Source organism: Trichosurus vulpecula, chromosome 1, assembly GCF_011100635.1.
Source record: "Trichosurus vulpecula isolate mTriVul1 chromosome 1, mTriVul1.pri, whole genome shotgun sequence".
In the NCBI taxonomy this organism is placed as follows: Eukaryota; Metazoa; Chordata; class Mammalia; order Diprotodontia; family Phalangeridae; genus Trichosurus; species Trichosurus vulpecula.
The window spans coordinates 550424239-550450233 of record NC_050573.1 but is presented as its reverse complement, the minus strand read 5'-3'; the positions used below and the strand labels follow the sequence as shown (position 1 = coordinate 550450233).

The 25995-nt window shown below is 40.9% G+C and overlaps 1 protein-coding gene and 1 non-coding gene across 2 annotated transcripts in view; both read right to left on the bottom strand.

Moving 5' to 3' along the window:
- DNAH3 (dynein axonemal heavy chain 3) overlaps positions 1-25995 on the bottom strand; it is a 171731-nt gene that overhangs the window by 77563 nt on the left and 68173 nt on the right. The window contains exons 22-28 of the mRNA XM_036766518.1: positions 23318-23434; positions 13913-14092; positions 13257-13393; positions 12145-12346; positions 7687-7779; positions 5756-5866; positions 2754-2868 (exon numbers count right to left, since the gene is read on the bottom strand). Of these exons, the coding sequence (XP_036622413.1) occupies positions 2754-2868; positions 5756-5866; positions 7687-7779; positions 12145-12346; positions 13257-13393; positions 13913-14092; positions 23318-23434 (955 nt within the window). The remainder of the gene's footprint in view (positions 1-2753; positions 2869-5755; positions 5867-7686; positions 7780-12144; positions 12347-13256; positions 13394-13912; positions 14093-23317; positions 23435-25995) is intronic.
- Positions 6123-6255, bottom strand: LOC118835116. The gene has a single exon (XR_005009460.1). It is a non-coding gene; the product is annotated as a U6atac minor spliceosomal RNA (small nuclear RNA).

Here is a 25995-nt window from a genome sequence, read left to right as displayed (position 1 = left end):
CAAGGTTGTTCAGCCACTCCTATTGGCCCCTCCCCCCACTGACCCACTGGGTACAAACCACTTTGGAAAGTAGTATTGAAGGAACTATAATTCTTATCATTCTGTTAGCTCCAAGTACCCAGCCAGAGACTGCCCTTCTGTTCAAATACCTCAGTGTATCTCTCCTCTGGAAATGATCCGCCTCTCAGTCAACTCTTCAAAACTATCTTTCTAATAAGTATACCCAGGCTAACAATGTTCAGAAAGACAGAGTAAACATTTAGAACAAAGAAATCCCTCTGAGATTACCTCCAATTTGTTCTATATATGTCTTGCTTATGCATAGCTGTTTGCATGTTGTCCCCATTATACTGTGCGTTACTTGAAGGCAGGGACTATCTTTTCATTTTATGGTATTGTTGGTGCTTAGCACAGTGACTGACACATATTACGTGCTCAGTAACTGCTTTTTGACTTGAAAAAAGGTAAATAGACTTCCCCTGTCCCCAGAGGAAAAGGCTTCAGACTCCCATAAAAGAGAAGACACAAATTGTTGTCTTGGGGTCTGGTGTTGTGTGTGTTTGTGGGAGGGGAAGAGGGTGGTCCAGCGACATAGCATCTATCCCAACACCCTCAGGCCCACCAGCTGAAGTAGCCTGCGGCTTTTAAAGAGCAGGCTACTTTCTTTATGGTGGCTGCCTTTCCCTATACTTTCACTCTCAGCTCCAAGCTACTGTTTCCAGGTTCCCTTTCTCCAGCTTCATATGTCTTCTACCCATCTCCAATCTGAGGTCTCTCCTGGACTCATTGAACTGACTTTTTAAAAGTTCACCCTGAGGCATGATCTATCATTCTTCATAATTATTACTTCCTTTCTAATTCATTCAAAGGACTAATCTCATAAAGAGATCTATTATTGTCTGGCTGAATCATTTAAAGTTAGTGAAACATGTTGATGCTAACCCCTTCTGGGATGGTGCCTAGGTCCCACGCTTTCAAAGTCTACTGCTTTACACAGGTAAGGGAGACTTTACAGAGCCCATTAGGGAATCAGGTCATAGAGACTTTGTGATTAAAATTCCTCACCATGCTCCCAATACCCTTTCTCCCTTCCTCCAACCTTCTTTTTTTCTCCCCAGAAAATCAGAAAACCTCAGTCTTTCCTTACAACCCTATGACATTGGGACATGCTATGAGGCTTTCAGTCAGTCAGTGGATAGGTTTGAAGGAATTCATTATAAAATGTATCTTTAGGCATAGAGTTCACTGCTATTTTCAAATTTGGGAATTCTAAAAAAAATCAGCTGAAGACCATACTTCTTGCATGCAATAAGCCTTTTAATTCAGTTTATTCTTTCCATTCACAGGTGGTGGTGGTTGTTTGGGAGGGGGGTGGGGGTGGAACAAGAAAGAGTCACATGACCTTTGGTCATTCATCTTCTCCAGAAAGCTTATAGAATGGGTATAGGACATCAGGGGTGGTGCCAAAAATTCAAATTCTATGAGCAAGATTTTGCAAAAGAACTCTTCAAGCCTTTACTATGTGCCTTGGGTCAGGACAAGCTCTGAAACTGGCTGCAACATAGGAGATCCCTTTCTGTCTGTGGTCATCATAAGAGTCATCACTATGAGGTACAGGAAGGCTAATCACATGGGATGGGTCTCACTCACCCTCTCCTCCCCTCACCCATTAACATTTTATGCAGGTAAAAGGAGATTTATATGATCACCAAGAGTGGCCTTGGAGGGGAAAAGATAGAGATATCACTAAAGGGTAAAGTCTAATCTGAAGGAAGTGCGTGTAAGGGGGAAGGGAGCAATTGTTTTTTTCAGAATTCGAGATGGTGAGGTGTGAGGGGACAGTTTATATTGATTGTATGGGAACACATTAGAACATTTTCTCCTAAAGTGCACATCTGACCGCATTATTCCCCCACTCAATAAACTCCATTGGCTCCCTATTACCTCCAGGACTAAATATAACATTTTCTTGTTTGGCTTTTAAAGCCTTCACAATCTGGCTCCTTTCTACCTTTCTGGTATCTTACCTGTCTCTAATGATTCAATGATAATTCCGTTTTTATTGTCCCTCAAACACCAAACTGCACTTCAGGAGCCCATGCCTTTGAACTGACTGTCCTGTATTACTAGGATACTCTCCTTCTTCACTTCTGCCTTCCTTCAAGACTCAGCTTAAATCCTGTCTTCTGCACCTGGCCTTTCCCAGTCCCCAGCCCCTCATAACTTCCATTTAGACTGTATATATCTTGTATGTACATAATTATTTGCACATCATCTCCTCCAATAGAATTTGAGTTTCATGGGGGTATGGACTATTTTATTTTTGCCTGTCTTGGTATCCCCAGCACTTACCACAGTGCCTAGGCCTGTAGTAAGTGCTTAATAAATGCTTGTTGCCTATTGCTTTCCTGAGTTTTCTCTGAAGAGCGGGACTCAGGACAGCTCACTCTTAGGGACAATTTTGTTTTTTTTTTTTTTTGCAGGTTCTAGTAATCCTATGGGCAGAACCTTGGGGGGGGGGGTGCAAAGAATTAGAGGTGGGGTGGAGACATAGCCGCAAAACAAATACACGAGGATACAGGTTGTTCTCATTTCACCTGGGGGATGCCTTCCTCTCCTCTGGAAGACAACCTCAGGCTGCTGTCTTCTTTTGACCCAGACGAACTCAGGTTTGTGGCCTGCAGGAGCTTCTCCTGTTCAGCTTTGGGGGATGCACAGTGACTGGCCAGACTGGGAGAGAACGCCATGCTTACCATGGACATCGATGACTGTGAGGGCTCCCAGTGTCAGCCGAGCTCCGCTGCTTAGTTTACCCCGAACCAGCTCAACAATCTCCGCAATCTGCAGGTTATTTTTTTCCAGAAATGCCTATGAGGGGCACATATGGGAAGAGCTATTTACTCTTTCTCATATTTTCCTGGGTTTTCCTCTGAGATCCAAGAAGCACATGCCAAACACCCCTATGAGAAGAAGAGGGGCAGGGGAATTATTTGGGACTGACTTCACAGGAGGGCAATATGAACCATGGGAAGACTGGGTAAGCAGGACATTTGAGGACAACTTTTTAAAGTTGCAAAACGGTTATATTTTTTAAAAATTACAGAACCATGATCAAGCATTAAAATTGTAATGATATGAATAAAGCAAATGTCCATAAAGTTGGAAGGGACCCTAGAGATCACCTTGTCTAACCCTTTCATTTTACAGCTAAGAAATCTCAGCCCTAGAGAGTTGGTGAAATTTCTTGCCCCAGTATCATACAAAGAAGAGCTAGGATTCCGTCTGAGGTCCTGTGAGAGACAGTATGGTGTTGGACCTGGAGTCAGGAAGATCTGAATCAGGAAGACTTTGAGCCTTCAATTCTTTACCTATAAAATGAGAGGGGTGGAATCCGATGACCTCTAAAGTTCTTCTAAGTCAAAATCTGTGATTCCAAATTTAATCCAAATTTAAGGCTCTTTGTACTATAGCATATTAATTAGTAATTAATTTTAATAATTAATAATTATTACTATTAAGCAAAATATATAACAGATTTTAGCCTGCAAACCATGTTAATAGGAGATAGAGTCTGACATCATCGGTTTGCTGGTAAATGTTTAACAACTGGCTCTTGGGGAAAAAAAATTACTCATCATATTTTTAAGTTTAATCTATACCATTAACATTTTCTCCATACTTTCCTAAGTCTAGAAAATTTGAAAAAATACAATAAATCAAGCCCTAATTTGTAATACTTGCCAATTTGTGGGATATAAACACTCATACTGAAAATTTAACAGTTTTCCTGAGCCAGTTCAAAGCATTTCCATCATAGCCCTGATCTGACATAAATATCAGAGAAGTAAGGCTTACAGAGCTATAATCAAATTTCTCTCTTTTCTTTTCATGATATGTTTCATCTATGTCATATTAGAATAAATGTTAATATATTTTCTTTGTATAAAATATACTATATTTAGAGTTGGAGGACCAGAACTTGAGTCTCAGCTCTGCTACTTACTGCCTGTGTAATAACTTGCCTAGGGCAAGCCATTTGCCCTTTCTAGGACTCCATTTCCTCATCTATAAATGACAGGGTTAGATTAGAGGACCTCTAAGTCATCCTGGGTGTGTTCATATGTAGAGATGATTCTGTGCACATTTGGACTGTTCACTCTCTGGAACTGTCCTTGGTTGTGGTAGAAGAAATGCTTTTTTTCTAGAAGTGCAGATGAAAGTCTCCCCAGGGCTTAGCACAGAAACTAAATGCTTGCTAGCAATGACAAAGAAAGAAGAAGCAACTGGATTGAAAAAGAATGCTTTCACATAAAGAAAATATTTCCAAAATGTGTTAATTTTACCCCCTCCCAAAAAAGACCTAAAATCATAAATCTACTTGTGAAATATCCTACAGCAAAAATTGGTGGTGCCATGGGCCTACAGTCAGGAAGACCTGAGTTCAGATGTTCAGATCCAAATTCCTCCCTCCCTCCCTTCCTTCCTTCCCTCTTTCCTTCCCTCTTTCCCTCTTTCCCTCCTTCCTTCCTTCCTTCCTTCCTTCCTTCTTTCCCTCCTTCCTGGTTAGCAATCTCCTACAGAAACTCAGAACTCCTTAGAATGTAGTTTCAACAGCCCTAATTAGCATCAGAAGATGAGACCTCTCATTCCCCAACTATGCTGGAAAAATAAAACATTACTGGAATTCCACTAGTATAAATAGAAAAGAAAAAAAGAAAATCTATTGAGTACAGACAATAATATTGCATGAATCACAAAAGTGGTTGGCTGGCTACTGAAAAATCCGTTTTACAAATCCTAGTGTAAGAATATGTGTATGACCCCTTGCAAAAAAAAAGTATTTGCTGTGAGTTAACACCCCCCCTTTTTTTTTTTACTTATACAGCAGAAGTGTAGCACATATGTGGTAGAAAGAACATGAGAAGGCCAGGTTCTGTGCGACCTTAGACAAGACACAGTCTCTCTGGGCACAGTCACCTTCTCTTCACATTATAAGGAGATTGAATTTTATTGTTGTTGAGTCATTTTTCGGTCAATTCTTTGTGACCCTATTTGGGGTTTTCTTGACAAAGATACTGGAGTGCTTTGCCATTTCCTTATCCAGCTCATTTTACAGATGAGGCAAAGCAGGTGATTTACCCAGGTCACATAGCTGCTAAGTTAGATTTGAACTCATGAAGATGAATCTCTCTGGTTCCAAGCCCAGTGCTCTCTACCTAGCTGCCCAAGGTTGGGCTGATGGTCCCTGAAGTCCCTTTCAACTCTTAACATTCTATGATCCAGGATCAGTTGCCTTGGACTGGCATCTTCACTGAAATAAGCCCGGCCCACTGAATCAGCCAGAGCAGGAGCGTTTTAGCCCGTTAGATTCTGAGCAAAGAGAGACAAAATTACAGGAGTCAGCTCTGGAGCCCATTGGTGAGAACAACCTCCCTGCTGCTTTAGCCACACGTCCATCCAGGGCTGAAGAGAATATCGGGTGGGGGAAATAAAATGGATTAGGCAAACTCTACCTCTCCTTCCCATTACTCTAGGAAGAGTTTTCCTGGCTACGGATGGGCTTGACCGCTGACATTGGCATTAGGGGATAGGTGAGATGGGGGAAGAGGAACATCAGTCCAAGTTTTTCAGAGCTGCCTGGGAGGTAGAGAAGATTGTCAGGAAATCCCATGGGTCTCTGGGAATTCTACTCAGGTTGACCTCAAGGGGCCACAGCGCACCTTGGAAGGGCAGAAGTAATTCATGCTGGGCTCACCGGTAAGGCTTTATTTACGATAGCTTCAGCCATCTCCTTTGTCCAGTAGATAGATGAGACACAAATTACGACTTGCCCGGGCCACTCTAGAACCCACTGCTTTCGTGGAACCTATAAAAAGTCAACGGTCACATAGGTTTAGAGCTGGAGAGGAGATCTTAGACTCCAACCTCTCATTTTACAGATGAGAGAAATGAGGCTAAAAGAGTAGAAATTTCTTGACCATAGTCGCACCAAATCTAAGTGTCAGACAGAGGATTTGAACTCAGGTCTTTCTGACTCCCAAGTCCAACCATCTATCATTCTACCACCTAGCTGCCTCCCCTTGATGACCCCTCCAAAAAACAAACAAACAACAACAGAACAAACAAAAAACCCAAATGTGATAGGATGCCACTGAGTCAGTGGAAGTACTTTAGTTATATGTATTGTAAAGGTCATTAGGACCTCTTCCATCTTTATGAAGAAGACAGTTAATCTTTTCTCCTTTCACACAATACAAGCCACACTGGCATTATTCCTAGGGAAAACAAGAAGGGTGTAACCCCTCTGAAGAGTGTACAGAAGAGGCCAGTGGTTTTTTTTTTTTTAATCTTTCCTCCCACTCAGACACTATTGTAGGAGGTATGAAATTTCCACCACTAGGGATTATTTTATTTGGGTTATGCATTGTGCCCTCTAATGCCCTTTTTCACAAAGCAAATACCCTGGAAGGGTGGCCCATCATATTCTCAATATCTTAGGGTGGGTGGAGTTTCTCAGATTCTTAGCTGATGGCAGGAGAACACTCCTTAATAATCTTAAGGTTCTATTTTGATCTAGGACAATGTAGAAATAAGAACAGGGAACTCCAAAAGAAACTTTGTTGTTCCTTCCCACACCCAGTTGGAATTTAGATCACCTGAGAGACATAATGTTATATTATAAAATATAAAGCTTGGTTTCCACATAGATGGAGCCATAGGGACCCTCTTGTGAAATTTTCCACACAGAGGACTTGACAACCTAAAGGTTGCTGACGTAGGGTCTCTGACAGTCTTGTGAAATAAGTTTCTGTGCAGATGGAACCATAGGGCGCCTCTTGTGAAACAAGTTTCCATATAGAGAGCCCTGACCTTGTGACAGCCCAAGAGTTGCTGAGGTGAGAAAAAGACCTTAAAAAGAACCTGACCCCTCAGCAATGTATGGAGAGGGGGGCTTAGAAGCCTTGCCTTGGTCGCAACATAATAACTAAGATGGCATATAGGGAATGATGTAACTGGGGGCCACTCCTGATCAAGAGGGGAGGGGGTTTGCTGGGGGGGGCACTAAAACCATAAAAGCTCAATTTCTCCTTCTGTAAGATGCACTTTTCCTTTCTGAAGATTTGTGCCTGCTTCTTGAGAACCGAAAGGGGAATAAAACGCTTGAGACACCAACTTCAGAATTGAGTCTGGGGTCTTCTTTATATCACATAACAATCCTAATTATTGTTATTGAGAGTGGTTCTGTCAGTTTTGTCTTCCTTAATACTTATACTACTAAAGATTTCACTATCAACTTCATTGGTTCACCCTCCCGTGAACCCCAGTATTCATGGGAAAGGATAGCAAGGCAAGAAAGCAAGTCCTAAGTCACACGACAAAACAGAGGAAAATAGAATTAATACCAAATTCCTCCTCTGAGACCTTGTCAACTCTCAGTGATGTGAGATGGAAAAAGCGCTGTGTGTGGAGTTAAAGAATGTGGATTCGAGTCCTGCCTCTGCCGCCCAATCCTGGGTGACTTTGGGCCAATCGCTTAACTTCTTAATTAGACTGCCCCTTCTCCTTGACTGTAGAATGAGTGGGCTGGACTAGATGACCTTTGAAGTTCCTTCCATTTCTAAATCTACAGATCCCATGAAAGCTTAACTCCACCAGCCTTGATGCAGGCTTTGGACCGGACTCTACCTTGGCATAAGCATCGATCCCTTTTTTAAGCACATCTCGGATACTGGCAAGCATCATCTGCTCCACCTGAAGAAGCCATTTTTCGACCATGCCCTGTAAGGGAAGAAACACAAACAGAAATGGGCAGTGAACACAGCAGAATCAGCAGAGACTCCAGGAACGACTTTGGAAATGAACTTAACTCCAGAACACCAGACATTAAGCCCAAACCAACTCTTCCTTTCCTCTAAACCGAAGCTGCTTGTTATTGGTTCTGTTTACATTTTCAAAGTCCTTGTTTTCTTCCTTTCTTAAGTCTGCAATCCCAAAGGGAAAATATAAGGCTGACGTAGCAACATATACTCATTCTTGTGACACACCTAGATCATTCTTTAGGGGCAGCTAGGTGGTACAGTGGATAAAGTACCAGGCCAGGAGTTCCTGAGTTCAAATCTCGCCTCAGACACTTACTAGCTATGTGGTTCTGGGAAAGTCACTTGACCCTATTTGCAGATAAGTTTTTTACATCTGCACAATGAGCTGGAGAAGAAAATGGCCAACTACGCCAGTATCTTTGCCAAGAAAATTTCAAATGGGGTCATGAAGAGTCGGACAAAACTGAAACAACTGAACAACGCATTGTCTCCCTGTAACTCCAGGGGAGATGAGGCCTATATTGCAGAGGTGCTTCTGTCCCTGGGACTAGAGGAGTCAGGTGGTAGAGGGAAGAGAGTGATGGACTAGAATCAGGGAAACCTCAGTTTGGACCCTGCCTCAAATATTTTTTGGCTCCATGACCCCTAGGCAAGTTCATTTGGTATCTCTCAGACTCAGTTTCCTCATCTGCAAAATGGATATAACTATTGAAAGTGCCTCGCAGAGTTGTTTTGGCCAAAATGAGGAAAATAAACAGCAGAAAAAAATATCTGCCCTGTGATAGTGCGTGTCCAAAAAGATGGGTCTTGTTTCACTGGGTTGCCTCCTCTGAGTGCCCACTGAGTGAACCAGCAGGTTATACCTCTAGCAGTGGGGAAAATGAAATCTACATTATCTTGATTACAAGAGGGTGGTTGTCCTTCATAAGATTTCTCTATCAATTTATCTTCTCTAACCGTGTGGTACATTAGCTGCCATTATTTTCATGGTGACCTTGCAAATCCTTTAGGCAGCTGGGTGGGTCAGGGGGATAGAGTAAAGGATAAGAAAGACCCAAGTCTAAATTCTGTCTCAGACACTTAATAGGGTGTGACCCTGGATAAGTCACTTAAGCTCTTGAAGCCTCAGTTTCCCAATCTGTAAAATGTGACAGTAATAGCACCTACCTCCTGGGGTTATTGTGAAGATGAAATGATGTGAGGGATCCAAAGTATTTTGCAAACCTTCAATCACTATATACACGCTTTTATTATTGTTAGCAGCAGTAGTACTTATCATTAGTACTACAAAACACGATGATGGAATGTTCTATGAAGTAATGTTTCTTGGTGCCTTTGGGTATATAATGAAACCAATTCTAATGCCCACCCCCTCTTTTTTTTTCCTCTCTTAGATGTTCCTGTGAGCCTTCCCTTACATTTAGCAGTAACTTCCTTATTTCCTCTGGTGCCATTTATCACAAGAACATGAAGACTTCTGCAATTCATTTCTCTTCCTGGAAGAGGTGCGCTTGTTACTCATTGGACAAGGGTCTCACAGTTAGAGTACAAATAGTTGAATTAAAGTTTATTGACACTGATATTGCTGTGATTTTTAATACCCTCTGCTCCATTTCCCAATACTCAATAATTGGGATTCCCAATACCCAATAATTGGTTAGAATATAACATTATCTATAAAATCTTATTTTAAAAAAAGTATGGTGGATGGTTATCAATGGTTTTGCCTTATAAAGCAGAGAGAAGCAGTAGAGGGCAAAATGAGTTTAAAGAAAGTATGGTAAGACATCCTGACTACACAATGTCATCTCAAGGGCATTTAAGGATAAAAATGGAAGGAGGATCACAAACAGAAGAAAAATGGAAAAGAAATTGCAAAATTCATTATGACAAAATATGCTGTAATGTTTTCTCCCTCAAGGGCAATGGAGCCATCATACTTGGATCCTAACCCACTGTTCTGCTCATAGAGGAAGGAAAAAGGGCCCAAAGAGAAATAAAGATGAGAAAAGCAGCAGGTTTGAATCAAGTAGATTTAGAAGAGATTTGCATTGGAGGTAACACAATTGTGAGGGCACTGAGGGACAATATGTATTGTATCTGAAAGAGGGAAAGATAACAGAATGTGTAGAAAAAATGCTGGGCGATATTAATACCAAAAATGGTGATGTAGAGAACATCACTGACCACTGACCTACATCCCTGCTCTCCTGTCTCTACAAAATCTTTATGAGAGTTATCTCAAAGGTGTCTGCAGCAGAGAAAAGGTGAAAAAGTGTAGAAAAGAAGGCTAGACTCTATTAATACTGATAAAAGGTGACCAAGAAAATACCAGTAACTACTGATAGATGCTGAGTCTCCCATTTCTATAAAACCTTCATAAGAGTCATTTGTACATGAATTGAAGGCATCTTTGACCAGGTTATTAGTAGGAAAGAAGAAAACTTTCACAAGTGATATTCAACAGTGGACCACATCTTTACTATTTCACAATGAGTTGACAGAGAATACAAGATCCTTTTGGGCTTCTTGGTGGTTAATTATGAAAAAAACTGATAAGATAAATGCCACCTTCCAAATTATCTGGATTTATACGATTGAATTCATGCAAAGACACTGTACCATTTAAGAAACCGCCAAATCCTCCAATTCCGTTTAATAGAAGTTGATTTGTGCGACGGAAAAAGGAATGAGAGGAAACAAGGGCAAAACCTCCTTTCCACCACTTCCTTCTCAGAGAACAAAGCTACTGGTTTTTATTTTCTGTTTTCAGGGGGTCATTATTTTGGTCATCTGGCTGATGTAATATGAATACAAAAAGTATAAACAATTGTCCCCAGCACCTGGCTTTGCCAGGTCTGGTTTCTTGCCTAGTCTAGTGCCCCAGAGGAGCAAACTAGAGAAAGGGAAAGGGAAGACTGCCTGGGATGCTGTTGTCCTATTGCAGAACCAAAACTTTGAACTTCAGCAATCTAGAATCAGCCTAGAATTTAAGTATTTCCCCCTTTCCCCCTACCCCCAACTTCCCAGTTTCAGGGCGAGGCTGTAAGAGTAGGGAGAGATTGGGACTGGGAGGTTAGAGGAACTGAAATGATGAGATTAGTTACTTGGTCCTTAAATCACAAAGAGGTGAAACTCCTCCCCAAATTTGGGATCTGGCCTGGGAGTTTGGAAATTTTTTTATAACAGCCTTATACTTAAGGACTTAAACTTTCCCAGCTGATTCATGAGTCTTTCCCACCTCCAGCCTATATTATAGAAAATAAATAGATAGATCAAATAAATCAAAGAAAGAAAGAAAGAAAAGAAATAAATGAGAAAGAAAGAAAGGAAGGAAGGAAGGAAGGAAGGAAGGAAGGAAGGAAGGAAGGAAGGAAGGAAGGAAGAAAAAAAGAAAGAAAGAAAGAAAGAAAGAAAGAAAGAAAGAAAGAAAGAAAGAAAGAAAGAAAGAAAGAAAGATTGGCATTTTCTCTTGTCTCTCCTGCCTGGAATGCTCTCCCTCCTCATCTCTGCCTCCTGGCTTCCCTAGCTTCTTTCAAGTCCCAGCTAAAATCCTATCTTCTAGAGGGAGCCTTTCCCATCTTTTAATTCTACTGCCTTCCCTCTGTTAATTATTTCCTATTTATTCTGTATATACAGGGTGTTCCTAAAGTCTAGGCACATAGGCAAAAATGCATATTTTCAAGAAATGAAATGAATGAAATTTTCAACAACATTTTATTTAATTGGAATATTAACAAATAACATCTTCAATATGATTTCCATCATTTGTGATGCAAAGGTTGATGTGCTTTGCACGATTCATGTGAACTCAATGCAATAACTCCACATTGCTGTCAATTTTAGCACATTCACTCTTTACGCATCCAATCAAGTGTGTTGCATCTGTGATTTTCACTGAGTATACCTTCTCTTTTAGCCTACCCCAGAAAAAGAAGTCAAGGGGGCCAAGGTCTGTTAATATTCCAAATATTTCAAAATATGCATTTTTGCCTATGTGTAGTTTATTGTTTATATTTGCTTATTAGATAGTAAGCTCCTTACTGGCAGGGACTGTCTTTTGCCTCTTTTTGCAGCCCCAGGGCTTAGCAAAGTGCTGGGCTTATAGTACATATAATACAGATTTACAAATAGTACATTTATATAACACACAAATAGAACACAAGTAATACAAAAACTCAAATTTTTTTGACTCGCTGGCTCCTTCTCAATTACTATTGACTCCTCACACATGGCTTTTGACAGTTATTACGAAAGCTCAACTGCTTATAAGCTCTTTTCCTTCCTCCTATACCCTGATGAAGGGAGAAGGGGCAAATGTTACCTTCGCTTGAAGTGGGTAGATTTTGTCAATGAAAGGAACTATTTCCTTTTCTGAGCTGATCATGCCCGAAATTTCCAGTTCTTCATTAAATTGAAGTCTTGCAATTCCCTCAAAACACTTCTTTAAATGTGGTTGGACTCGGAGGGGATCCTTTGTTTCTGACAAGATCTCTAGCAGCTCATCATTTGATAGGAAAAAGAACCTGTTACCAAAGAGAAAGATGGAAAATGAAATCTCCCTTCAGGGCTAGAAGTTCCACAGAGCCTCTGCTCCCCAAACCAGGAGTGGTACTTTGGTGCATCACAAAGACATCTTAGGTATGTAGTGTCAACCAAATGTGGATATGGCATTGGCCAAAATGGTTACCCATGAGTAATGTGGCTGGGGTGCTTGTTGTTGATCGAGAGATGACTGTAAGGAAGGTGAAAGAGAAAGGCTTTCTCTTCCAGGATACATCCCAGCAAGTTTATGGATATTCTAATAATTGAGCAATGTTGAGAAACAATATAGTTAAGCACTCATGTGAACAGAGATGAGCTTACCATCTTATAAAATGGCCAACAAGGCTGCCTGATTTGTCTTTTGAGTTCTACAAGAGCCTATAATGTAGCCTTAAAGCTTCTCATGTGAGAGTTGTCCAATGGCCCCTGTGACCACGGAGGGACTAATTTTCCCACCTCTATGTAAAGATGACAAAAGTGACCCTCTATAGGTTTATACCCCCCAACTTCTAAATTATGTTTTGAATCATCACGTGTAATGTAATTATAGTAATAATTAGAGAACAGTGGATAGAGAGCCAACTTCAGAGTCAGCAAGACCTGAGTTCAAGTTCTCACCTCAGATATATGCTTGGGCTATGACCCTGGGAATGTCATTTAACTTCTCAGTGCTCCAAGCAAGTTCCTAAGACCCTAAGTTTATCAGAGCACAGGGCAACATACTCCACAAGTGTGTGTTCCATGAACTACAAGGGAAACTGAGAAAGTGAGTATGAATGTTATAGTGTAAACCCTCCTCTCTCCTGGCACTTATGATTCGAAGGTAGTTGACCTTTTTACTAACAGTGAATTGGAGCATGGGCTTCATATAGGCTGGACAGCATGGTGTACCTGGGGAAAAACAATCTTTTCTTCTCCAAATAATCATTCAGTCCCTTCTGGATGTCCTCCAACAGATTGTTGGCTTCTCTGAGTTTCTCTAACATCTGTGGTTGATCTGTTGCTACAAGCACTCTGGCATCTTTTGCCTAGAAAGAAGGGCCCAAAAAGTAAGATCAAGAGTCAAAGAAATGCCACTTCCCACACTAACACCAAAGTTACCATAACTGTTCAGTATCTTTAGTTTCCAAAGCTGGCCAGGAAGTCTCAGTATCTGGGTCCAAATGGTTTGTTAACCTGGGAAAATTTATTCCAACTGTTGAACAGAGGTCTTCCAATCCACAATATAACTTCCCAGATAGTTTATCTCACAGCAAACCGGGCAGGTAAATTCCCTCAGGGCTAAGCCCATACAATTTAACAAAGCCTAATTTTAAGAGTATTTTAATACTTGATAAAATACTTGATAAAATGTTGATGGGGGGGGCGGGGGAGGAGGGGGAGTTTTTCACATTACAAAAGGATTTACCACATCATTTTTGCCCAAGTTTTTCTTGTCCAAACTTCTCTAATACATTTATAAAACTGGATTTACAGAAATTCAGTCAATGTACAACGTTCCAGGGACAAATTGCTATTCCCAAACCTGATGAGGGGCAGGTAGTTACCGCTTGGATCATAATGCCCTTCCAATAGCCATCGACAATTCCGAATTTCCTTCCCTCTTCTGGCATTTGTGCTATGATGTCCTCAGAACTGAAGATGGGCTCCAGGTACAACCATGTGGCCTGGCACTTCAACCAGGCATCTAAAATCTCCTGCATTTCGACCAGCTTCTCTTCCCATTTCTGTGAATACAATAGGCATTCTGAGCCATGGACCCAGAAGCAGACCAAACAAGTCTCCAGGAGATTGTTATATGATGCTATACCAGGAAACATACTTAAAAAACACCCCAACACATTTTTCTTTTGGTGCATCCCCTACATTGTTTCTCTGTAGGGGTAAGCATCCAGGATGAATTCCCTCTCTTCACAGGAGTTTCACGAAGCTGGAAGAGACCCCAGAGATGACCTGGTCCAACCCTTTCACTCCCATTTCTAGCGCTTGGAGGTTTGGAGAGTACTTTCCTCACAGCCACAGGCTGACTCACAAGTATTATTATCTACATTTTGCAGATAAGGAAACTGAGTTGGAGAGACACAGCAACTACTCTAAAGTTATAGAAGCAGTCAATGAAACAGCCAGGATTTCAATGCAAGTCTCTTGATTTCAAACCCTTTGCTCCTTCCAACACATTATAGCGCCTCTCAGATGAGGGAACCGAAGCAACTCATCCAAGACCACACAGGTAGGTGTTAAATGACAGAATCGAGATCCGAACCCGGACCGACTTCTTCGGACTTGGGAGGTTCAGACTCTTTAAAATATTAGTTTGCCTCCAAGTGCTCATTACACTCCTCCGTCTTATATGCAAGGCTTCGATTTTGTGCTAGACTTTTTAAAGGGTCTTTGCCCTTCCCCCTTCTGAATTTTGGAGGATATATTTGAATGGAATGGAATGATTTTAGAAGAGATCATGGAGGTCTTGCAACTTTGATGAGCTTTCCACCAGTGTGCTGGCACTGAAACGTGAGCTTGTGAGAGAAAGCATGGCACAAGTGGACGGAAGATAGGTCTTAGGGTTGGGAATACCCAGGTTCATGTCCTACTTCTGATATATATGTATACACATATATATGCTATATGAGTCTATGCAGCTCATAACTTCTTGGTGCCTCCGTGAAAGCTCCTGTAAGGCTGTAAGCTACAGAATTGTCATAGAGATTCAGCTCCACACCAGGAGTCCCCTAGACAGACAGATCTGGTTTGAACCAATAATAATGATGATAATTTATATTCTTTTAGCCAACATTTATATGGCGCTTATTATGTGCTATTTGTTGTTACTGAGTCATTCCAGTCATGTCCAATTCTTTGTGACCCCATCTGGGCTTTTCTTGGCAAAGATACTGGACTGGTTTGTCATTTCCTCCCCCGGCTCATTTTACAGATGAGGAAACTGAGGCAAACAGGGTGAAGTGACTTGCCCAGGGTCACACAGCTAGGAAGTGTCTGAGGCCGGATTTGAACTCAGGAAGATGAGTCTTTCTGGCTTCCGGCCTGGTACTCCATCTGCCCACCACCTAGCTGCCCCTACTATGCGCTGAGCACTTTACAGATATTATCTCATTTGGTCCTCACAACAAACCTGGGAATTAGGTGCTACTATTATCATCCGCGTTTTACACTGAGGAAACAGAAATTGCCTCAGTTAACACTTCACAATTTACACAATGCCATGAGGTCCATAGTACAGATGTTATCACTGTCTTGCAAAAGAGGAAAATAAGTGATTTACCCTGGCAAATCCCAGAGCCAGGAATTGAATAGAGCTTTTTTTTTTAGGCCCCTGAGATCGTAGGATCACAGATGTAGAGCTGGAAGGGATGTTAAATTCATCTATCTAACCCTCTTATTTTATCAATAAGGAAACTGAGACCCAGAAAAATTAAGTGCTTTGTTCAAGATAAGGAAGAGCAAAACTTGGATTGACACTCAGGTCACCTAACTCTGACTCCAGCCATCTTTCCACAGCAGTCCTCTTTCCACTGCATCACTAGGACTATGGAGTAAGATTTATAGTCTGGTCCCCAGTTCTGGGGTTTTTTATGCTGGAGCATACCAAATTAACTAATATTTACCCAGTATTCCCTATGGAAACAAATTGCATTGATTTAAATATCTGTGTAGGTGTGGCTTTAGTGCTATTTCTGGTATTACTTTTTTGTGGGAACATAAACATGCAAAAAAAACCTAATAGAACAGAAAAAATAAGCCTGTCCTGAACAATGCAATTTCCTTATTAAAAAAAAAAACAATCAAGGGTCATTACTGTTTCTTTCCAACTCATTGCTCACAGGCACAGGTAGGTGGTCCCCTCCTCCCCCCACTCCTACCCCCACCCTCACCCCCACCTTTGGTTTGTGTCTTCAACAGTATAGGGAGGTCTTGGGATTATACTCCCAGAAGGCATTTAAAGAGTAGTGCCAATGGTTGTGAAAAGTCTTAGTCAAGAAACCGAAGACCATGGGACACAGATTTTATTTTCCTCACCATTACCCAATGAAAGCAAAGGAAGAAGAAGAAAAAATAATTTTTCTAGGAAATTGACTGCTGATATCTGTGAATGAGATTTGGGTTTCTGAAGCATGGCTTAAAATATAGGGGTGAGAAGTATGCTTAACAAAGGTTGGTGAGAATGTATTTACTGGGTGTCTTGCAAATCTAAGCAAAAGGGCTTTAAACTAAAAAGAATGGGATGGACTACCTGTGCATATTTTCCCAAGTTAGATACTATAGAGAATAGCTACAAAGAAGGAAAAATAGCAGCAGAGCGCAGAGACAAAGTCTCTGAAGGAGCTAGTAGTAAAATCCATAGCTCAAATATCTATACACCAATATTGGAAGTTTAGACTGCAAACAAGAGGAATGTGAAGTTCCAGCACAAGGGGATAAATTTGACTTCATAGGTATCACTGAGACTTGGTGGGATGAAACTCATGGACCCTGGCTCTAGGTAGGTACATCTGAACCAAAACAAACATGATAAGTAAAAAAGGGAGCAGGGGTAGCCAAAGGAAAGAAGGCAAGAAGGAAGGAAGGAAGGAAGGAAGGAAGGAAGGAAGAGAGGGAGGGAGCGAGGAAGGGAGGGAAGAAGGAAGGGAGGGAGGCAGGGAGGGAAGGAGGGAGGGAGGGAGGAAACAATCATTTGTTAAGTGCCTTCTATGTACCGAGCACTGTACTAAATGCTCTACAAATAGAACCTCATTGGATCCTCACAACAAAGCTGGTGATTCTCACCCCCGTTTTATAGTTGAGGAAACTGAGGCAAAGAGAGGCTAAATGACTTGCCCAGGGTCACACAGGGTCACAGTAAGCGTCTGAGATCATATTTGAGCTCAGTTTTCCTGAATCTAGGGCCAGGACCCTATTCACTGCTCCACCCAGCTGCTTCCATTAAGAAAGTATACTTACTATGTGAGGAAATTCACATAATTTCCTAAAGTATTTTGGTAAATATCAATGGAGGGATAAAGAGATGTGATTTTTGTCATTAGAGTAAATTATAGATCACCTATATAGAAAGAGGAAATAGACAGGAGTTTGGGAAATAGGTCACAAGCCTGGTACAGGGGTGTAGTATAGTTATGAAGGGGGACTTCAATTATCTAGATATCTTTAGGAGCTCTCTCTCTCTCTCTCTGTTTCTTTCTCTCTCTCTGTCTCTGTCTCTCTCTCTCTGTCTCTGTCTCTGTCTCTCCCTGTCTCTGTCTGTCTGTCTGTCTCTCTCTCTATATTAGGAAGGCAGAATTTATGATTTCAAAGAGAATCTCATATGTGCCTAAAAGGTCCGGAACCGCAGGATATAAGGAATTCTCTAGGCAGAAGGCAGGAGAACTAAAGCATGTATTTACACTCCACAGTAACAAGCCCACAAACCAGCGTCCCCATTTTGATATTTTCATCAAAAGCTTCCAGGCCCAGTAAGTCCGCCTTATAAGGGTAACCAGGAGGCCACAGAGAAGCGAGATGGTATAAGGCAAAATCGTATACATGCTTCCCCTCTACGGTAAGAAGATTACCCACTAGCCTCTAGTCAGCTCTGCTACAGGCAGCTCAGCTTCGGCTGTAGGCGTCTCTGGCTCCAAAAGGAAAAGGAAAGGAGGATCTTCAAGCTGTCCTCTCCCCTCTTATAGAGTTTTTGACATCATCAAGCACCCGCCTGAACGACCAGGGCCGATTGGTTCTTGACTTGGCCCCTCCCCCAGCGTAGACCACGTTAACACACCTCCCCTCAGCCAGCGCCACGACTCATCACACAGGAAGCTCTGGTCCTGCCCCGGAAGAGCAAGCTCCAGCATCCAGGGAAGCTCAACGAGGCAAGCTGAGTCATTCAAAGAAAACAAAGTCCATTCTGGCTACACTCTCTCTCTCCCCTCAGCAATAATTTCATCCTCTAAAAGCTATGAGAACCAACAAGCAGGAAATTTTATTAAGGATATCTCGCTAAAAGAGAGGAATTAGTTGCAGGTATGAAAATGATGACAGGCGAGGTGGGGGTAGGGGGTAATGGCTAGTCTCTCCTAGAGTTTATAAAAGGAGAGGATTTCCAAGCATAGTCTGACATGTATTCAAGATTTTTTTGGAAAGCAGAATTCAGGGGGAGGATAGGCAGTACTCCCTGGACTAAAACACTCTAGAAGAAGTCAGCTGAGGAGTTTGCTCAAGGATAAAATTTTGAAGACTAAAATGGAAATAATTCTAATAAGGAGGGGAAAAGAAGGATTTGTCAATCAGTCAATAAACATTTATTAAGTGCCTACTATGTGCCAGGCACTGTGCTAAGTGCTAGAGATACAAAAGAAGGCAAAAGACAGTCCCTGCCCTCAAGGGGACAATGGACAGAGAGATCACCAACCAAGTTAGATTTTTAAAAAATAAAATATAGAAGCTAGATACATAACTAAGGATAAATATGATAGTGTGGTACAATTCTGTAAAAATAATGTCAGGAGTCCTAATGCTGGGAATGAGCTGAGGCTGCTGAAGGACAAGAAAAAGGGATGGTTGGGTTGTTTGTTTTTGTTCGTTGAGAGAAAAGAAAGAGCAAAGAAGGGACAGGACTTTTGCTCTGTGGTGGATGGGAGGACAAGTGGCAACAGAGAGAAGGCATTACTGCTCATTTCTAATTTTGCTTCTGTTATCTCTGCCAAGGAGAAAGACGGTTACACTGAAAATGACTCAACAGCGATGACTAACAGGGAGTTGATATCCAAGATAAGTATGGAGATAGAAAGAGATCAGCTAGTTGCCTTTGATAAGTAGCCTAGCCCATGGAAGCCACATCCTTGGGTAGTGAAAGAACTGGCAGATATGACCCATTGAGCCCTGTAGCAACAATCTTGCTAGCAGCTACTGTGGCTGTGTAAAACCAACAACAACCAGCGCACAGAATGCTGCCAGCACAGATTCCTTTGATCTGCTTTACTAAGGAAAGCAATGTTAAGGGGTTAACAATCTTACTTTAATCCAACATACAAATATCATTCACTTAGTTCAGGAGGAAAAGCCAGCACCCTGAACTTCAGAGCAAATACAAACAAATTACAAACATACACGATATAAAGAGGACCAAATCACAATTCATAGTTACTAGGAAAGCATCAACAACTGGGTTTACAAGCCAGAGGCTCTTAAAATAGTTGCTCACAGTCCCACATCACTCTTCCAGTGACTGAGAGCCCCAAGGGAGAACACCTTTTTAATAAGGAAATTGCATTGTTCAGGTTTATATATCTTGCTCAGGGTCAAAGGGTGTCACAATGTGTGACTCAAACCCATGTGACCCAAAAGCGTCACAAACCTGGGACTCAAACCCACCTGGCCTAAAAGTCTTTGGCGTCACAAATATGTCACTCAAACCTATGCAAACCAGGCTTTCCTTTGAGGCAAGGAGGTCATCAAAGACTCCTAATTTAATCAAAGAAACAAAGGCAGGCCTCATCAAGGGCATTTGATTAAATAAGTGCTAAAAGAGAAAACAGTAAAAAGTCCCACCTTAATTAATATAACAAGCACCTATCAGGAATATTATAAAGGTAATGGAAAATAGGAAAGGAACAAGATTGGAGGTGGGGGTTGGGGGAGTAAACAAGTCTGCAAATTATAGGCTGAACTTTGACTCCAGGAAAAATTTCAGACCAGACCAATAAAGAGATGATTGGCAAGTGACTAGAAAAGAAATCAGGGAAAGAGTCAGCACAGCTTCATCAACAATAGGTCGTGGTGGACCAACTTTACTTCCTTTTTTTGGCAGGATTACTAAACGAGCAGATGAAGGGAAGGCTGTGGATACAGTTTACTCTAGATTTTAGCAAAGCTTTTAAAGTGTCTCACACTATTCTTTTTTTTTTTTTTTTAAGGAAAAAGACAAAGTTTATTAAGGATTCACCATAATGGGTTGTCTTAAGAAATCTTACCATTTGTGATGCTTGTTTTCACAAGTGGGCCAGATTCAATCTGAGCTAGATGGAATCTCAGCACCTTCGTGGAGGCAAGATGAGACTTATATACAGAAAGATTGTGGGAGGGATTGAGGGGTGGCCTTGAGTAGTCTGGGATGACTAGAGGAGGGGTTTAAAGTAGACTGGGGTGACTGGGGCGAGGTCATACTATTCTTTTGGAGAAAATGGAGAGATGTAGACTAGATAGTATATTTAGATGGCTTCAGAATTGATTGAATGAATGGATTCTAAGGGTTAAGGCTTCCATATAAATGTGGCAGGAGGTCTCCAATGAAGTACCCTAGGGTTCTGCACTTGGCTCTGTTCTGCTCAACATTTTTATCAATGCCTCAGATAAAGACATAGGTAGCAAGTTCTTCATATTTGTTGATGACAGTAAGCTGGGAACCTGGGTAATGAAGCTAGAATCCAAAAAGATCTTGACAGGCTGGATCCAATGAGATAAAATTTAGTGGGGATAAATGTAAATTCTTATGGTTGGTTACACAAAATCAGCTCCCCAATGACAGGCTAAGAGAAGCAACGGTTAGACAGCAATTGCTTGCGTAAATATCTGGGGGTTTTCATATACTTCAAGATCCATATGAGTCAGCAGTGTAATGTGGCAACCAAAGAATTTGGGGCTGCATTAAGAAGAGCACAGCTTCTGGGAATAGGGAAGTAATAGTCCCACTGAACCTTGCTCTCATAAAACTCGTCCTTCATATTCAGTTCTGGGGAATCAGTGTTTTGAAGGACATTGGTAATCTGGAGAACGTCCAAAGAAAGGGAAACCCAGATGGCCAAGGGCCTCAGAATTGTGCTGTATGATAATCAGCTGGGAGAACTAAGGATATTTAGCCTAAAGAAGAGAAAAGTAAGGGAGTGATGACAATGGGGAAGTGGGGTATGGCAGTTGTCTTCGAGTATCTGAAGGGTGATCTGGAGGAGGGAGAAAGGCTTAGACTCATTTTGTTCTTTTTGGCTTCAGAGACAGAAATGGATGAAAGTTGCCAAGAGGAAAATTTAGGCTCAAAGTCAGGAAAAATTTCCTGTGGAGATTTCCTTCCGTATAAGTTAGATTCGAGGGCCCAGAAGTCTCTTCCAAATCCCAAATAATGTGATACTGTGGAAATTCCCTACATAGATATGGCTTAGCAATTCATCTGTAACTTAAATTTGAAAGAGTTTCTTGAGGCCTTGTTAGGTTAAATGACTTGGACGCAATCACCAAACTAGTATGAGTCAAAGGCAGGACTTTAACCTTGACCCTCAGGACTCTACAACCAAGGGTAGGATAAAATGAAATGATCTGCGTAATTTTGTTGTTGTCCTGTCATGTCCAACTCTTTATGACCCCATTTAGGGTTTTCTTGGCAAAGATACTAAAGTGATATGTCATTTCCTTTTCCAGCTCATTTTACAGATAAAGAAACTGAGGCAAACAGGGTTAAGTGACTTGCCCAGGGTCATACAGCTAGTAAAGGGTCTAAAGTCAGATTTGAACTCAGGAAGAGTTTTTCTTACTCCAGGTCTGGTGCTCTATCCAGTGAGCCATCTAGCTGTGGCCCAGTGTAAAGTGCTTTGCAAACCTTGATAGATAAAATTAAAAACCTTAAGATAAAATGTTAATAGACAAAAGTTAACTATTGTTATTCATGGGAGGGGTAACATTGTGATTTCCCCCTATAAATACAGATCTGTAGCTATTCCACAACTGATGCTAGCCTTAGAGAATTGCCTGGGGCCACTGAGATCTTCAATAACTGCACCATGGTCCTAGTTATGTGTACAAGGCAAGACTTAAAGTCATCAAGTCTTGGTGACTATTCCATTATAGCATACTATTTCCTCTTTATGATTAATTTCAAGCCTTCCCCTAAAGACAAGCAGAGACTTGGGTCAGTACTGGATGAATCTCCCCATCTAGGTGCATGTGTATGTACTTTATGCCTTGGTTTTGGGAGAAGAGAAGGAGAGGATGGAAAGGGACACCATGTCCTGCTTTCCAATAGTTTTGGACCATCGTACTAGTTTAGCAAAGTGCCTGACACATAGTAGGCACTTAATAAGTGTCTAGTGATTGTATGATGGGAATTTTTTCCTTTCCTTTTATTAATTTTTATTATTCAGGACTCAGGACCATTCCTCCTGCAACTTTCGGTTAACTGAGTGTTAATATTGACCTCACCGGACTCATGGAATAATAGTTTTAGGAGACTTTTGACATTCTAGAGATGAGGAACCAAGTAAGAGGAAGAATGGAATAAGGCGTCTTTAAAGCCTCCCCAAAAAGATTTTATTTGTGGAAAAATTTCCCTGATTCTAAGTCTTTGTGAAATATAAATCTCTTTCTCTCAATGAGCCCATTGTAACTTTTAAAAAATGTAGCCCAGTAATGTAGGAACCTTAGTTAGTTTACCTATAGGGTCTATTTAACTAGATTTGTTTCTTTAGGGGATGTAAGAGATTATGATTCTGTTTAACTATATTTTTTCAACTTTTATGACATGGAAGGAAGCATGGAATTATGACTCTGTCTTTTTTTTTTAAAACTTTTGTAGCCTAAAAAATGTACAAGATTACAACATGTAAAAGAATTATCTTTCTGCCATGATTTGGTCTATAAAAATCCTCTTTAGAATCCTAATCTTTGTTCAGAGTTAATTTTTCTGAAGCCTGAATCTGTGCTTAAGCATAATAAAACCTAGGTTTTTACCTCTATAATTGGTGTGTTGTGGTAGATTTATTTGGGAGCAGTAACTACTACATGAATTTAAAAAGGAGATTATCTCTCCCACAATGATTAGTCAGCTCGCTGACTCCTTTTCACAAGAAACCATAATTCTTGGAAGAGATAGAGAGCAGGAGGGCAGTTCAGCTCAAGCAGCTGAGTCTATGGTTATTTTGTACCTTAAGAAGAACTCAGATTACTTAAAAAAAAAAATCCAACCCGCATTCTCTTACCCGAGCTTCAGTTTCTATGGGTTTGATGAAAGGTGACCCACACATGGTCTGTGTCTTTATCACGTGATCATCGAGTAATAGCTGAATGTCATCGATTGCACACAGGATATTCATGTCCTGCAAACAGAGATCCCCAGCATCTAATCAAGAGTATTGCAGAAAGAAAATGTTCAATGTGGTCACTCATTCGTGATAAGAATGACAACAATAATGTCAAAAGTGGATTTTGGGGAGAATGTAATTGACTCCATTTTGTGCCACATTTGCTGTGATTGTGTAAATTACCAGTATCTCCCTTGCCCTAATCACTTCAAGGTTTCAGAAGGAAACTTAGAGGATTTTGAATAGTTCCCAGAAACTCACTCATTCTTCTTAATCCTATCTAACAAGACACATTAAGGCACACACCCACTCAAGCTGGCAGAGCAGGAGATAACATGCAAACAACTTACTGATAAAGAAGATACAGGTTTTCAAAATTTTATACAAGTGAACGTCAAAAACTATCTTTACATGGAATCAGAAAAAATAGAATACTATTAAGTGGGGAAAGAAAAGAAGATGACTTTTTTTCTGATGTCAATGGCTATGCTAAAGGATTTACAAAAATTTAAGCATGCTTTTTCTTTTGCTAAAAATATACCTTTTCCCCACCTAGATGTCCTGTCTGGTCTTACCCCAAATTCTGTGAGTCATGTAGCTCAGGAGGAGAGACTATAAATGTCTTCCTTAGAATTGTGAGACACGCCTATCACCTGCTCATGTCTGCAGTATGCCGGGCTCTCTGTAACCTGCACTGGCTTAATTAATGCAGTGGCTAGCAAGGACTGAAAATGTTTGCAACAGTAGTAATAGCTAACATCTATATAGTGCTTACTACATGCTAGGCACTATGTTTAGCATGCTAGAATTATTATCTCACTTGTTCCTCACAACAGCCCTGCAAGGGAGGTGCTATTATTATTCCGTTTTACAGAAGAGGAAACTGAGGCAGGGAGGTATTAAATGACTTGCCCAGGGTCATACAGCTAAGAAGTATCCAAGGTAGAATTTGAACTGAGATCTTCCTGACTGGGCCTAGTGCTTTATCCACTGCATCCCCTAGCTGGTAAGAAGTACTCTGGCCCTGTTTCTGTATCAGTGGGATAGGAACCTATCTCTGTTGCATATAATCAGTATGTCCAGGTATAATGGAATTTTTATTCTCCTAGAAAATAGATTTTAAGTGATTAATTTTTCCACTACCACCCCCACTCTGATGATAGCATGTGCACAGAGGTCACTGCTAATCCAATGAGATAATGCATTTGAAAGCACTTGGAAAAATGCAAGGGCTATAAAAATTTTAAGGGATTATCACTATCGTTAAGCTTCTGTTCTAGTGCTCAACAAATGTGAATTTTAAAAGATGAATATGCAGACCCACAGGAACATCCCCAGTTAGGTGGGAAGCCAGGAAAAATCAAGTACTCTCCTCACCCAATACTTGTATGCAGGCCAATTAAATTCCACAAACATTTTTTTGGCACTTGTTGTGCACTGAGTACTTTCGATAGGCATTGGGGAGACACACAGACAACAAAAAGATGTTGCCTTCAAGAAACTCGCATTCTACTAATAAAGTTAAAATGAACTTCAAGGGCAGTCTGAAAGTAGAAAACGTGGCACAAAAAGGCAAAACCATGCCATTTGGGGGTATTTTTGAAGGGAAGGGGAGAAGTCTCCATCCCTGTCTTTCTCATCCCCCCCTGCTACAACTTTGCCTTGGTAAGGGTGGAAAATTCAGGGGTCAATTACATGTGTGCACACACACACAAACATAAATATATGAACCTCAGCCTATAATGAAGACCCCCAGTGGTGATAACCAGTCCTCATCTACCACAAACTAGTGATGACCCTGAATGTCCAGAATATAGTATTTTTCCCTTTAAATGAAATGATAATGATGCTAACTAATATTCACTTAAATAGCTCCTACTATGTGCCAGGAACTGTGCCAAGTACCTTACAAATATTATGAGATGGATCCTGGATAAATTTAAGTACCAGAGGATTATAGATTTTAGACATATCCATCTAGATATAGAAGAGAGCTGGCCTAGAAAAAATCTAGACCAACTACTCATTTCATAAGTGACTGACTTGCCCAAGGTCATACAATTATCAAGTAATAGAATCAGGCTTAGAATTCAGGTGCACTGACTCTACCCCTAGAGTTCTTTCTGTTTTGTGTACATGCAGTCTCCCTTGATAGCTCCCCTGAGAAAATGTGAGGTCCTTCAGTATAGGAATTTCTTTTTTCAGTTTTATTTTTTTATAAGCCTAGAACCTAGAACAGCACCTGGCACATAGTAGGTGGGTACTTGATAGATTCTTCTGGATCAATTGATAGTACCATGCTCCCTCTGGCTCCCTATATGCAGTAGTTTCTTGTTCTTTTTCTACAGACCTTCGGGTTTAGCAATTCACCCCTTACATCCAATAAGTTTATTGGGTTTTTTCCTACAACCCTTTAGGTTTTTAGCAACTCACCCCTTGACAGGTAGATGGTCAGAATATGAAATAAGATATGCGTTAATGTTCAAAACTTAGTGATTATGGATTGGTTCCCTCTCCCTTCTCTGCCTCCCCCAACATCTTTATAAAAACATCATGGTCAGAATGTCTGACTAGCT